Source organism: Scatophagus argus, chromosome 22, assembly GCF_020382885.2.
Source record: "Scatophagus argus isolate fScaArg1 chromosome 22, fScaArg1.pri, whole genome shotgun sequence".
In the NCBI taxonomy this organism is placed as follows: Eukaryota; Metazoa; Chordata; class Actinopteri; family Scatophagidae; genus Scatophagus; species Scatophagus argus.
Genome location: NC_058514.1, coordinates 1414110 through 1426885, shown reverse-complemented (window position 1 = coordinate 1426885; position 12776 = coordinate 1414110). Strand labels below are relative to the sequence as shown.

General features: G+C 45.5%; 1 protein-coding gene across 4 annotated transcripts in view; it reads right to left on the bottom strand.

Annotated features, from left to right (window-relative positions):
• LOC124053792 (thyrotropin-releasing hormone-degrading ectoenzyme-like) overlaps positions 1–12776 on the bottom strand; it is a 97392-nt gene that overhangs the window by 60744 nt on the left and 23872 nt on the right. For all 4 annotated transcript variants that reach the window (XR_006842231.1, XM_046379287.1, XM_046379285.1 and 1 more), the window contains exon 4: positions 9951–10077. Coding sequence is in view for 3 of the 4 variants with exons in the window: in XM_046379287.1 (XP_046235243.1) it covers positions 9951–10077 (127 nt within the window). In the remaining variant the exon portion in view is untranslated. The remainder of the gene's footprint in view (positions 1–9950; positions 10078–12776) is intronic.

Genomic DNA, 12776 nt, shown 5'->3' with positions numbered 1-12776 from the left:
CCGTTTGGAACCAGTTTAACACACGCACGCACGCACGCACACACGCACACACACACACACGCAAACTGTAACTGAGCTGTTGTGGAAACAAACAGCAGGTTTCTCCCCCGTCTGCCAATAAAGAAACGTCTGAATTTCATATACAGGCAGAGCAGATGGATGCAGAGATGGAGAGAGTGGGAGAGACGTTACCATGGCAACAGATGTTGGGTCACTGAGTCGGTGAGAGGCCAGTGAGAGGCTCTACTATGAATTCAATGTGTGTGGTGTGTGTGTGTGTGTGTGTGTGTGTGTGTGTGTGTGTGTGTGGTGACCTTGGCTCTGATGCCAGGCAGACTTTGAGTCAACGTGCCTGCAACCACCAACTAGCACACACACACCCACACACACACACGCACACACACACCCTTGCATGCAGGTATTACTGGTTGTCATGGTGACTGATCTGTGAACCTGCAGAGCTGTCTTTCGGCCCCACATACGGCCTCACACAGTGTGCGAGCTCCGCCCACAAACACCTCCTGCCCAATCAGCATCTGTCCCTCACTGTAAGGAAATGAAAACGGTGTTTCTCATGTGAAGTTTACTCGCGTCTCACCTCCTCACCTGTCTGGTGATTGTTGAGCTTTGGGAAGTCGACACAGCCGAGCGGACGTCCGCCGAAGCGTTTCAGAAGTTTAGTTTGAAGCCCCATGAAGCCTCATTACTGCCGAGACAGAAGGATTCCACTCAGACCGTCGATCGATACCCCAATCGATCAGCGTCTCCTCAGGTGAACTGGTGTTTGTGTTACTTACAGCAGATCTTCTCGAACATTCGGAAGCCAAACTGACTGTCGCCCGCTTTTGTTTCTTTTTTTTCATTTATTTTGTGTCGTCCGTTGAGCTGGTTGGCTTTGATTTTGACAGCAGGAGGGCAGCGCGCACACACACACACACACACACACACACGTAGTGTCTATGTGTGTAGCCTGTGTGTGTGTGTGTGTTACATAACAAGCTCTCTCCTGATCTTGAAGTGACACTAAAATAGCTGCTTCGGCTTCACACTCTGTCTTCTCTGTTTCTTTAAAAGCACCAATTAGAAACATTTAATCACTGCACTGGCTGTCCGAACAGGTTACACTCAGTCTGACACACACACACACACACACAGGACAGAGTGTGTGTGTGTGTGTGTGTTTCATTTGTCCTCCTCTGCCTGTATTGAAGTGAAGTGGAAAAATCGCAGATTCTCTCAACAGTTAATTTCACTTCTGTTGTGTTTGTGGTGATTTTCATGACTGTTGTGGCATTAAGAAGATATTAAAGGTTCAACAGAATTATATTCAAGGTTTTGGGTTCTCAGCCTTTACCACACACACCACACCTCAAGTGTCCAAAGACATCTTTATATGATCTGTACAGCTGAATAATATGTTTCTGCATTATTTATGATCAGCTCATTCAGCGCAGGATTATTACATAACGTTTACACAAAGTGCAGAAAATATTCAAACATGTGTTTTATGGCTGCACAATTCCAGCAAATGGAAAATATTTGGCTTAAAAGAGATGATGAAAAGACTTTAATTAAACGTCTGGCTGCACAGCAGGACGTTGTGGTAATTTAAGAAGTCTTTGTCCTTCAGGGAGCAGGTCGAACCACAGAAACCCTCCGACATCTCTGACTCTCACAAACATTCACAGGAGAAGACGTCATCAGCTTCATCTCTGAGTGTCAGACATCCAGGACACGATTAGCCTAGCTTAGCATAGAGACTCATCGCGGGGACAAACTGGAGCCCTAACACCAAAATATTGTACTTTAAATCCCTGCAGCTGTCCAAACTGAGTGCTGCTCGTAAACGTAGATATTTCAGCACTGAGGCTGCAGTTAACAAGCTGAGGGCGAGTCCCATTAAACGAGTGACAGTAAACGAGTCCTCTCTCTCCCTGAAACCGAGTGGAACTCGTCCAGACAGCCCAGTGATTAAATGTCTCTAATTGGTGCTTTTAAAGACACAGCAAATGTGTGTGTGTTCTCATGTGGACACACCACTAGTCTCTCTCTCTCTCTCTCTCTCTCTCTCTCACACACACACACACACACGCAGGAGTTCAAGATCACGCAAGTCTTGATGTTTGAGATTTTCAGGTTTGTATACAGACAGGAAGTTACACGTCTTCTGTCACCTTCCTATGAGTCCATTAACTTCTTCTGCTGGTCATTTCCCTCAAAGAAGTCCAGTGGTGAGCCGCTTTCAGACCAAAGCGTTCTGGGAACTCTCTGGCAGGGGAGGAGGTCTTCGACCTTCCGCCAACAGGAAGGCTGAAGCGGCGTGAGCCAGCGGTTTGCATAGCAACAGTTCGACGGGCATTCGTGTGTGTTCTGCTCCACTTTTAAAGGTACGCTATGTAGAATTCGCTGGTTGCCGTTTGTAAACACGCTACACAAAACTGCAGTGAGCAAGACGGACAGGTGATTGTTGAGTCCTTTGAGACATAAACAAAGATGGCCGACACGTCTTCACTTCCTCCCACCGCACAAAAGTGAAGCCAAAATATCCCTGAGTGCAAATGCCCCTTTAACCATATTTCACTTAGTAGTAAGTCTGTCCTCTGCATGTTGCGCTTTGCTGTCTTAACAAAGATACAACACTAACTAACATATCTCATTAGCAACAACAGCTCCCAGAGGGTTTGTGTGGCTTTGAACCGACACCCCGTCCTGAGGCCCCACAGCTCGTCAGGATAAAAGCAGTTTAAGCACGTCCACAAACAATTCGATGCGGTTCTTTGTTTTAGTTGAACAGCAGCGATCGGCTTGTTAACCCTGAACCTGATGTTGTCTCCTCAGCTGAAGAGTCTGCTCTCCTCTGTGAAATCAATTCACCTCAGTATCTCCTCGGGATCTGAGACACTGAGTCTCATCTGTGACTGTCGTCCTCCAGCTCTTTGGAAATAATCCCTTTAAACTCCTCTCAGAGGTCCAGGATGGTTTTGGCTCTACTTTGCTCACTGCTGGAAATAAATTCTTCACCTCTGGCTGTTTCCCAAACTGCTTTGAAACAGAGACAGTGTCCTAAAGAGACCCGGCGTTCATCCATCCTGTCCTCTGAACCGCAGACCAACCGCCAAATTACCTCTCAGCCGTGAGGTCATACAAAGAAATTGCTGCTAAGAGACTTTTGAAGTAGATAACAGAGATAACATCTTCATTCATTTTCAGCCTGCTTTGTGCCGGCAGCACACAAACAGCCATCGGAGTCCACGGAGCATCTTTAAAGGACAGAAGAGCACTAAGAGCAGCCTGATCTGATAGGAAACTCATTTGTGCAAAAGTAGATGTCATGTTTTTCAGTGGATATGTCACATCTCTCTCCTATCAACACACACGTCTCTTTCTGTAATTTATATTCTCCTAAAACAAGCGAAAACTCAGCTGAGGTGAGAATATTGTTCTTGTTTCCAGCACAAAACTGATGGTGTGACTGAGATCATCAGTAGTGAGAAGTTAAGAGAATTCATGTGTTTAATGGGGTAAACATGAGGTTTTCAAAGTACTGTGCTTCCCCAGCAGGAGGTTTGAAGCAGGAGAGACATGAGGGACACGTCCAGGCCGGAGCTGGAATCACTTCGTCTTTGTGCTGTGTCTGTGTCATTAGAGACATGATTTTAGATTCAGTGTGACTTACGCTTCCTGAGGACATCATTATCTCTAACGTCATCTAAAAAAAAAAAAAAGGCTCAGAAAACATAAAAAAGATGCTTCTTCTAACTGCAGAACTTGCCTGAGAAACATCTCATTTTTAAATTCAGGACCAAAGTAATTCACTGACATGTGTCTGTGTCCACGGGTTCGCTGCGAGCTGGAGCTGCAGATAGCGCGGCATACTCGTAATGGAAAGTTTACTGATTTGTTGTCTTAGTCTCATCTGAGCAGAGTCCACAGGGTCAGACTTGGAGAGAAGCTGGACTAAAATGTGAAGAAAATGAAAAAGTGTCAAAGACTCATGATCATCCTCCATGGGCCCCGAATTCTCAAGTCAAAAAAGTTTCTTATACTCCCAAAGAGTAACTTTCACGTATGGGACACAAATTTGAAACGCGTTGTCTCGTTCTCTTATTAAATCCATGCTTATATACTTACCAAGAGGGAAATGAAGATATTAAAATAATCCTCAAGAAAAAAGCAGCAAATCTACCAGCATCCTTCTGGGGTTCGAGAAAGCCCAGAAAAACAAAGAGCAAAAATATTTCAAGATCCCAGACAGCTGGCTCATGCAATAGGTGGGAATCTAAAAAATAACATATTTACGATGGATAAGCTCTAGAACAGTTTAGGAGCTCCTCTTCTCAAAACTGGGAAACTCTGAGATCAGCTGGAGGGTTGGAGAGCTGCAGAGTTAATGAGTCCACAGGTTTTTAAGAAAGTCAGTGAGAGAGTGAACTTTTGGAGTTCATTTATGACTCATTAAGAGTTTTATTTCCAGATTTATTCTTCCTTAAGTTTTTTGCCATTTTGCACCAAGAGCATTTTCTGATGGGAACTCGTGTTTGTCTCCACTAAGAGTGGAAACAGGGATGATAAACTGCCGTAGCTGATCAGTAACTGCATGACTTAATCACTGTGCCCTTTGGTTGTTCTTGCATTTAAGAAATGCTGTTTCCAAGCATAAACGTCTAGAGTTTCATTTCACCAGGAAATGTCCAGTATTGGGCGGCACGGTGGTGCAGTGGTGGTTAGTGCTGTGGCCTCATAGCCAGAGGGTTCCAGGTTCGAACCCCAGTCTGGGCCCTTCTGTGTGGAGTTTGCATGTTCTCCCTGTGCCTGCGTGGGTTTTCTGCGGCTTCCTCCCACAATTCCAAAAACATGCACATTAGGCTAATTGGCTGCTCTACGTTGGCCCGAGGTGTGTGTGTGTGTGGTTGTCTGTCTTTGTGTGTTGGCCCTGCGATTGACTGGCGACCAGTCCAGGGTGAACCCCGCCTCTCGCCCATAGTCAGCTGGGATAGGCTCCAGCTCCCTGTGACCCTGACAGATAAGCGGTATAGAACATGGATGATGGATGTCCAGTATTTGATCTGTTTTAGCTCTGATTTTGGTCTCCACCAACTCGTGAGGGAGATGTCTGAAGCTGCTGGATGTTCCAGTTTCTTCACCTGCTGGCCTTTGACTCCATCAGAGTGTTTTAGTGAAAGATGCTGGGTTGACGGATGAGAACAAAACAAAGTGGGGGACAGCAAAACCAAAACATTGAGCTTAAAGATGCTAAAATGATGCTTTCAGTTCACTGATTAAGATTTGGCTTGTGAAGGCTTTTGAGTCAATGTTCAGCGGGGGAAAAGAGATTTGTTTTCTTATCACTGCTGCCTCTTCTGCTTTGTGAGGAAACTTTGTAACGTCACTGTGGTCTAACGGACGCGGTCTTCTCCACTTTACTGAATATTAATGGTTTGAAACGGCTCCGAATGAGGCGGACGGAGCGACTGACTGGAAAAGACTTGAGCTCTGAGCTTCACTGAGGCAGCAGCAGGCAGACAGCTGACTGGCCTGCAGCTCTGCGTGTGTGTTTTGCTGTGTGTGACTGTGCGCCAGAGTGTGTGTGTTTCTGTTCAGTCCATCTGTTGTTGTGTGTCAGCCCGAGGCGTCGGCATGAGAGAACAAGCGAGAGACAAAGAGGAAAGAAAGAAAGACGGGAAGAAAAGATGAAAAAACACACATGTAGAGGAATGTAGGGGTGTGTGTTTGTGTGGGTGTGTGTGTATGTGTGGGTGTGTGTGTGTTGGACCTCAGGCGGTGCTGTCTGTGTGTCTCTGTGGATCCCAGATGGAGCCAGAACTCAACAGAACACATTAGTCCACTTGGCGTGTTCACACACACGCTCAGACACACTCAGATATTCGGCGTTAATTCTCCTGACAGTCGGATCACCTGAGCCTTCGCTCGCTCCGCTGCAAGATTTCTGCTCCACTGGAACAGTCAAATGAATTCGTACGGAAGCCCGGAGAGGCCCGTTATCGCTTCTTCACTCGACTTTGGCGTTCAAAAGAACGGGAGGGAAAGCAAGTCCCAGACCGGGATGGAGTTTCTGCAGGAAGCAAAGGAGCTCGAGCAGCTCTGGGTTTTCAGTTAGAAAAGGAGGAATGGAGGGAGGAAGGAAAGAAAGAAGGGAAGGATTCGTGTGCTCCACTGAATCTGTCATTTCGTGAGCTGCAGATTTTAGACTTGAGCTCATTTCTTTCAAATTATCCTGAGCTCTGCTGCACTTTACCTTTGGGAGGTGCAGGACAGGAAATCTTTTTCCTCTTCCTTATAATCCAGCGGAGTTTGAGTTGATAAAAAGTTTCAGCGAAGCAACTATCAGTCAACCAATACCGAACCAGACCAATAACTGATATGTGGGTGAGGTCACAGAGGTTACGTCCATGTTTCCTACGCTAACATCAGGTCTAAGTGGATCGTCTGGCCTGCTGGAGGCACTCAGTGAAGGTCAGGATGTGAATGAAATCATTAGGCTTCCTCCTCTGGGGGACATGAATATGTACAGTCAGTTTAATGGCTCTCTGGAGGGTAGAAGTGAAGATACGTAAACAGGCAGATGGACTTCCTTAGGCTCGTCTTCGAGGGCACAAAAAAGAAACTAAACGATTGTGACTATAATTCTTTGTTGTTGCGATCTGTACCTTCGGCTGTCTGCACACGTTTTCTTTTCCCGTCTGTCCCTTTAAATTCATATCTCAGCTCATCATTTCTCTCTCGTGCTCTCAGGGGAGCTCGATGCCCTGCATGACAACAGATGGAGCCCTGAGGCTCTGGGACCACACACACACACACACACACACACACACACACACACACTCAGAGTGCTGGCAGCAGTGGGGTGCGGTCAGCGGCAAGCTGTGGTAAGGACTGATGTCAACATCAGTATGAACATGTGCACACACTCACAAAATCTATGGTTCTGTGCATATATGGAGATGAACGGCGGGAAAACGCACAAAGCTGATTTATAACGGAAGACTGCGTTCAGTCACCGCTGACACACACACACACACACACACACACAGCATCAGGGGTCTAAAAGGGAAAATCAAACCAAAGAAGGAGAAGAATCCACACAGAGACAGTTTGCTCTCTTTGCATGAATGTGTTTACCACAGTTCACACTCGAGTCTCCAGCTAATCTGGGGTTTCACAACTTCAAAACACTAAGCTGGGAGGGCATCTGGGGAGTTGGGGACGACTGTTTGGCACAAAAACAGCATATTCCTCTGCTGACTCCGTCCGTCTATTTGGGAGTCTGGCTCAGGACTACACTGGCAGCACGCTGAGCAGCCCAAACATCAACTTTATCAAGCTCTGGTGGACCACTGAGCACACCGAGGCCTGCTGAGAGACGCTCCGGGTCTGTCTCAGAACAACAAATCAAGGATGGACACTCAGATGAACAACAGCTTCTGGTGGTCATCGCTTGCAGTCGCACACATGAGACGCCTGAGCTTCGGTGTTGTCCTCACCAAAGCCAGGATCTCCTCCCTGGCCAAGAAAGCACCACAGCGTCTCTAATTCCTTTTACTTCCTTAAGAAGTAAACACCTCCACCCCCTGAACTCACCACGTCGCCTGCAGCAGGATTCGTCGGGATTCATTCGATTGTAATTTCAGCTCTGAGCAGCCTAACACAAAGCTCATTTAATCATCCTGTGATCATCTTAAAAATAAATGAAAGAAACGGCTTAACGCACATCATTTTCCATGTCATCTCTTCCCTCCGAGCACGAGGCGTGACCACCAATCTCTCCTGCTTTTACTAAAACTGTCTTTTTATTTCTTTCCTGCATTGCTAGAATTTTTCTCTCCTGTTATAATTCACTGATTTTAATTTGTTTTCGTGTGTAACCTTGGTTTTGAAAACTTCTCCATAAATAAAGATTATCAGCATTATATTACAGACAAAACATTTTCTTCACAATCTTAAGTGCTGAAGTCTTTAAGCTCAAAGGAGCCGCAGCAGAATAAAGTTTAAAATATCTCATATATGATAAGTGGGACAAATGCAGTGTTCTGGCACGCTGGGGGACCAGACGTGAGCCGACTCTGGCATATGTATTGTTGCCACATTTGGCTCGGTTTTGGACATGTGGGCCCGGGTTCCTTTGGAGAGAAAATCAGCTCCAGTTAGCAGCACACAGCCAAGTTTTGGGCGAATGCTGACACCTGGAATCAGACCAACGTTGGGGTGATTCTTGTGCGTCACTGATCACGAGTCATGTGTGCTGGCTTGAGTCCAACAGCCAGGTGTGCCAGGTTTACTGAAGGGCATGGCTGAACAGGGATATTTTTCCTCCCTGCCTCTGAAGCCTCCTGAACAATAACACCACGTTCTGTGATGGTTTCCAGCACATTTGGACCAGTAGTACCCAATTATCTGACGATTTGCGTGTCCAGACTGTTAAACTCCACACACTGTTCAACCATCACCACAGACCTCACCCTCATCCATATCAACCTGTTCACAAGGTGCGTCAGCGATGCCCCAGACAATAACATTTAACTTAAACACTGTCCTTCATTTGCTACCGACTGTATTGTGATATTGTGCTTGGAGATGAAGTGTTGCTTTGTTTCCATGGTTTCAGACCAGTTACTGTTTACTGCAGTCAGCTGACAGATGTAGAAACTTCGTCAGCCTGAGTTCTTGGCATCTTGGAGGCACCTGACGTCTCTGTGTGGACCACACATCACCTTCACCTCAGCATGGAGCAGCTTGTTAATGCAGCTAATAACAGCGTAAAGGTCAGGGAGGGGAAGTAAATGTCAAACCTAATCTGAGCGGATGGAAAAGAGAAAAAAAAAAGAAAAACAACAGGAAGCTTTGACTGAAAGTGAATTTCTAATGTGATGAATGAATGTGGACAGGAGGGAAGTGCCTGACATATACAATATGGAGCCACAGTGATCACATTTGCTTGTTTGGCTGTGGAGAGGGGAAAAGGAAACGCACCGCTGTGACGTGGCTAATTGATTCTGGCAGGACAGAAGTGTAAAACATAAACAATTATGAAGACAGAAGAAGACGGATGGCGAGATGAAATTTGACTGCTCCGATACGATTCATTAAAGACGGGATGTAAACACCAAACGTGGTCGCACAGAACTGTACGTTCGTGTTTTTTGGGAGGTAGACGTGCTGCTGAGAGGCTGAAGGTTTTACAGCATGAAAAACAAAAATGCGTCTCAGTGTTGCATAATACACCAATACTATAAAGCTTAATGGGATCCGCCGACCGTCCCACAGTGAGGATGCTGGCAGACTTTTTTAAGACGACTCTCACCTGCTGCGAACAGACACTCATCAGGTAACCAGTTACCTCACAAGTCTAAAAATAAAGCACGATGAAGTGACAGAGTTGGCATCGAGTTCCAGTCCAACACAGCACAGTCCTCACTTTGATGCTCACTTTGCTCAGTATTAACACTTCTTTCTGCCGAATCCGTTTCCTCATTTAACTGAATAAGTTCAAAAACTCAAATGCGCCAACATTTTAATGTCTGAATACAAACAACTGCGCAAGGACTGACTGACATTCAATTCCCAGACCTCATCATGGTGTACACCCCCCTGATGCACAGCAAGAAAAGGAGGACACTGTGTTTTCTTTTGCCTGGTATGAGAACAAACTGATGAACCCAACAGCAATTGTATGAAGGACAAAGAGCTGGCCGACTTCCCTAAAATGGGCATCCCAGGAAGAGGAAGTTGTTTTCTCTTTCCTAATTTGGATCAGCAGGGTGACGGAAAGTTAACAGCGTGTTTGTTTCATTTAATGAAGGCTGACAGGAAATTAAACATCAGAGGACATCAATGCTTCACCTGAATCTGAGAGCAGCCGAAAACAACCTTCAACAACAACGTGACCAAATACGGTCAAAGGAAAAGGAAGAGGAAGACAACGGCAGCCTTACCGAGCTTTGGCAGTGAGTACTGAACTTTGAAGTAGTCCTGGTAAAATCCCAGAAGCCTCTTGGTGATGTGGAGAGCGTAGTCGCCTGCTCCGCTTGAGATGGCATCCGGCCGAGCATACAGGCGGATCTAGGAGCAAAGGGACAGAAAGTGAAATGGAATCAGGCCGATTTGAACAGATACAGATCTACAAACAGAGAGGCGAAATGGAATTAGTGCATGCTCAGCTCTGCGGAGAACAAACTTTTATACAGAGCAGGAAATGAAATTCTGCAGAGTTTACAATCAAATCTACACAGACAAACCGAACAGGACTGAGTGTATATTAAACACTACAGAGGAAATAATGCGATCAGTTCAGATCTGCAGAGACAGAAATTAAGTTTGGTGGGTGGGGGTGGGGGTGGGGTTGTGCCGAGACACAAACAGAATCAAGTCAGCATCAGCCTGGTCAAGTCCACACAGATGATAAGTGAATAAATGAGTTTGGGCTGACATCCACAGGAAGTAAAATTATAACTGCAAGCAGACAGCACAAAAGGCAGGAAAAATCAAAGGAGGATAAAAGTTTGACTTTAGGCGGCACAGTCACAGTCAGATGTACAACAGCTGCTGAAGGTCAGTGTGATCTGTGCGAAGCTGATCATTAGTTTTTACAAATCAAAGTGTTGACCCAGTGATGGCGAGGAAACATCAGAGAGTCAAATCAAAGTCATTAACTAATCCTGAGGGCGACAGGATTGATTGATTTTATCCTGAGCCATTACACAACTGAGAAATTTCAGCACTCAAAACCTCAAATTTGAACCTCAGTGAAGCAGCAGAGGTTATCAGCTGGGGACCATGAATGTTTGTATAAAACTCATTGCAGTCTGTCCAGTTCATGTTGACATTTTGACCAGCAGTGAGGCTGTCGCGTCTCTTGTACACCTAAAAAAACAAAACGTCCATGAAGTCTTAATCAGCATTCAAATGCTGGTGTAAAAAAAGCAAACTGTTTCTCCAGAGGACACCTGCTGCTGCGGGATTCTCACAGTTCACCTGCAGAAGATTGGATGTCTGACTTTTAAACCCCATTGAAAATAAGAGTAATAACAAAAACTCCGTAGTTGAGATTTCTAACCTGCTTCGATGCCAACGCAGAGTTTGTTTCTGTGGTATCAATCTGCCCGTCTCTCGTGATTCTGCAGCTCTGTCAAAAAATGTTTCACTTCAGCGACTCCCAGTTGATTCTTCAAACCGAAGTGATTCTCAGACAAGCAGATATCTGCTCCATCGGAGTCAATTTTCTTTTAAAAAAATAAAAATAAAAATAAGTGCTTCTGAGCTAAAAGCAATTTGACACGTTTGCGGGAGAAAATGAGCTGCTGCTGCCTGATGCAGCAGATATAAAGTGTTAGCGGTCAGCTGGGCTAATCTCACTGCACAACGCGTCTTCACCCTGCACACGGGGACACAACCCTGTTAGCATCTCTTAGCATCTCTTAGCATCTGTTAAATATTAGACAGAGCAAGCTAAGATCAGCGCCTGGCAACTGGACGCCTCCACGCACCTGTAAAGCTCCTGTCTGTCCAGACTCGTCACACATCGCAACCACCTGCAGCTCAAACAAACCAATGAGCTTGTGGATGGAAAATGTCATCACTTCATCGTTTTATTCTATTAAACATTTGTGTATGAATTCTTGAGTTGTGGCTTTGACCACCAAATTCCAATCAGCTCATCTTTGAGTCTAAACTGACGATGAAATTCCCTCAAGGTGTTTCTGAGAAATCACAGGGTGTTCAGGTCTAAACCCAGGTTCAGTCCACACAGCAGCAGCCGGGTCAGGATACACTACAGTCTGATGTCCCACTGAGCCTCAGCACCGTCACTCCACAGCTGGACACGTCATGGCTGCTGCTGCGCCTTCAGTGAGTCCTCCGCCTGTTCGGTGCCTCCGCCGTCTGCATCAGCAGCTCTGTGTCAAACCACACGGCTGGACCTCAGTGTCCAATGGACAGACGTCATAATCCTCAGGCTCAGCCTCTAACACGGCGAAACAACCAGGAAGAGGAACTCACACTCCATCATCCATCATCAGAGAGGCCCGTGATGTCACTGATCAATATGCATGTATCAGCTACAAGTGTGTGTGTGTGTGTGTGTGTTGGATGTTTTACTGTGACAGGGAGAAACCTCCTCACTATCAGCTTAAGGACAGTTGACACACACACAGACACACACACACACACAGAGGTAAACAGGACTGTCCCAGTAATGTCACTGTGCCATCTCTCCCAGCTGATAAACAGTGTTTTCACACAGCTGGATGGACACACTGGATTCTGTGTGAGCTGCTGTGAGTCTGCACACTCATTTGTGTCATATAAAACGTCCTGTCAAACTGCACACACACACACACACACACACAAACAGAGAAGAAGTGTGTAGTATCAGACTTTACATGTGATGTGACTGACAAAATTCACTTTACTTTTTCGTTTACTTTTGTGTGTACTGTTGATACTTGAATACATTTAATTTGAGATACTTAAAGTACTGTTCATAAGGCTGACTTTAGCTTTTACCAAGGTGATACTTTAGCACAGTATCTTTACTTCTACATAGTAATTATGTTTATTTGCTCTGCATTTTGATCTGCGGAGGGTGTTTTGTTTATTCATTATGTATTCACTTCCTGTTTCTCCCTGCACTGACACTGGCGAAGCCCTGGTATTCAAAACACCTAAACATCTAAATAAATCACACTTTTTTACTTCCTGTCTGCTGCATTCAAGTGAGAAGTAAAACTCTACAGGCCACACATTTGCACACAGTATTTATT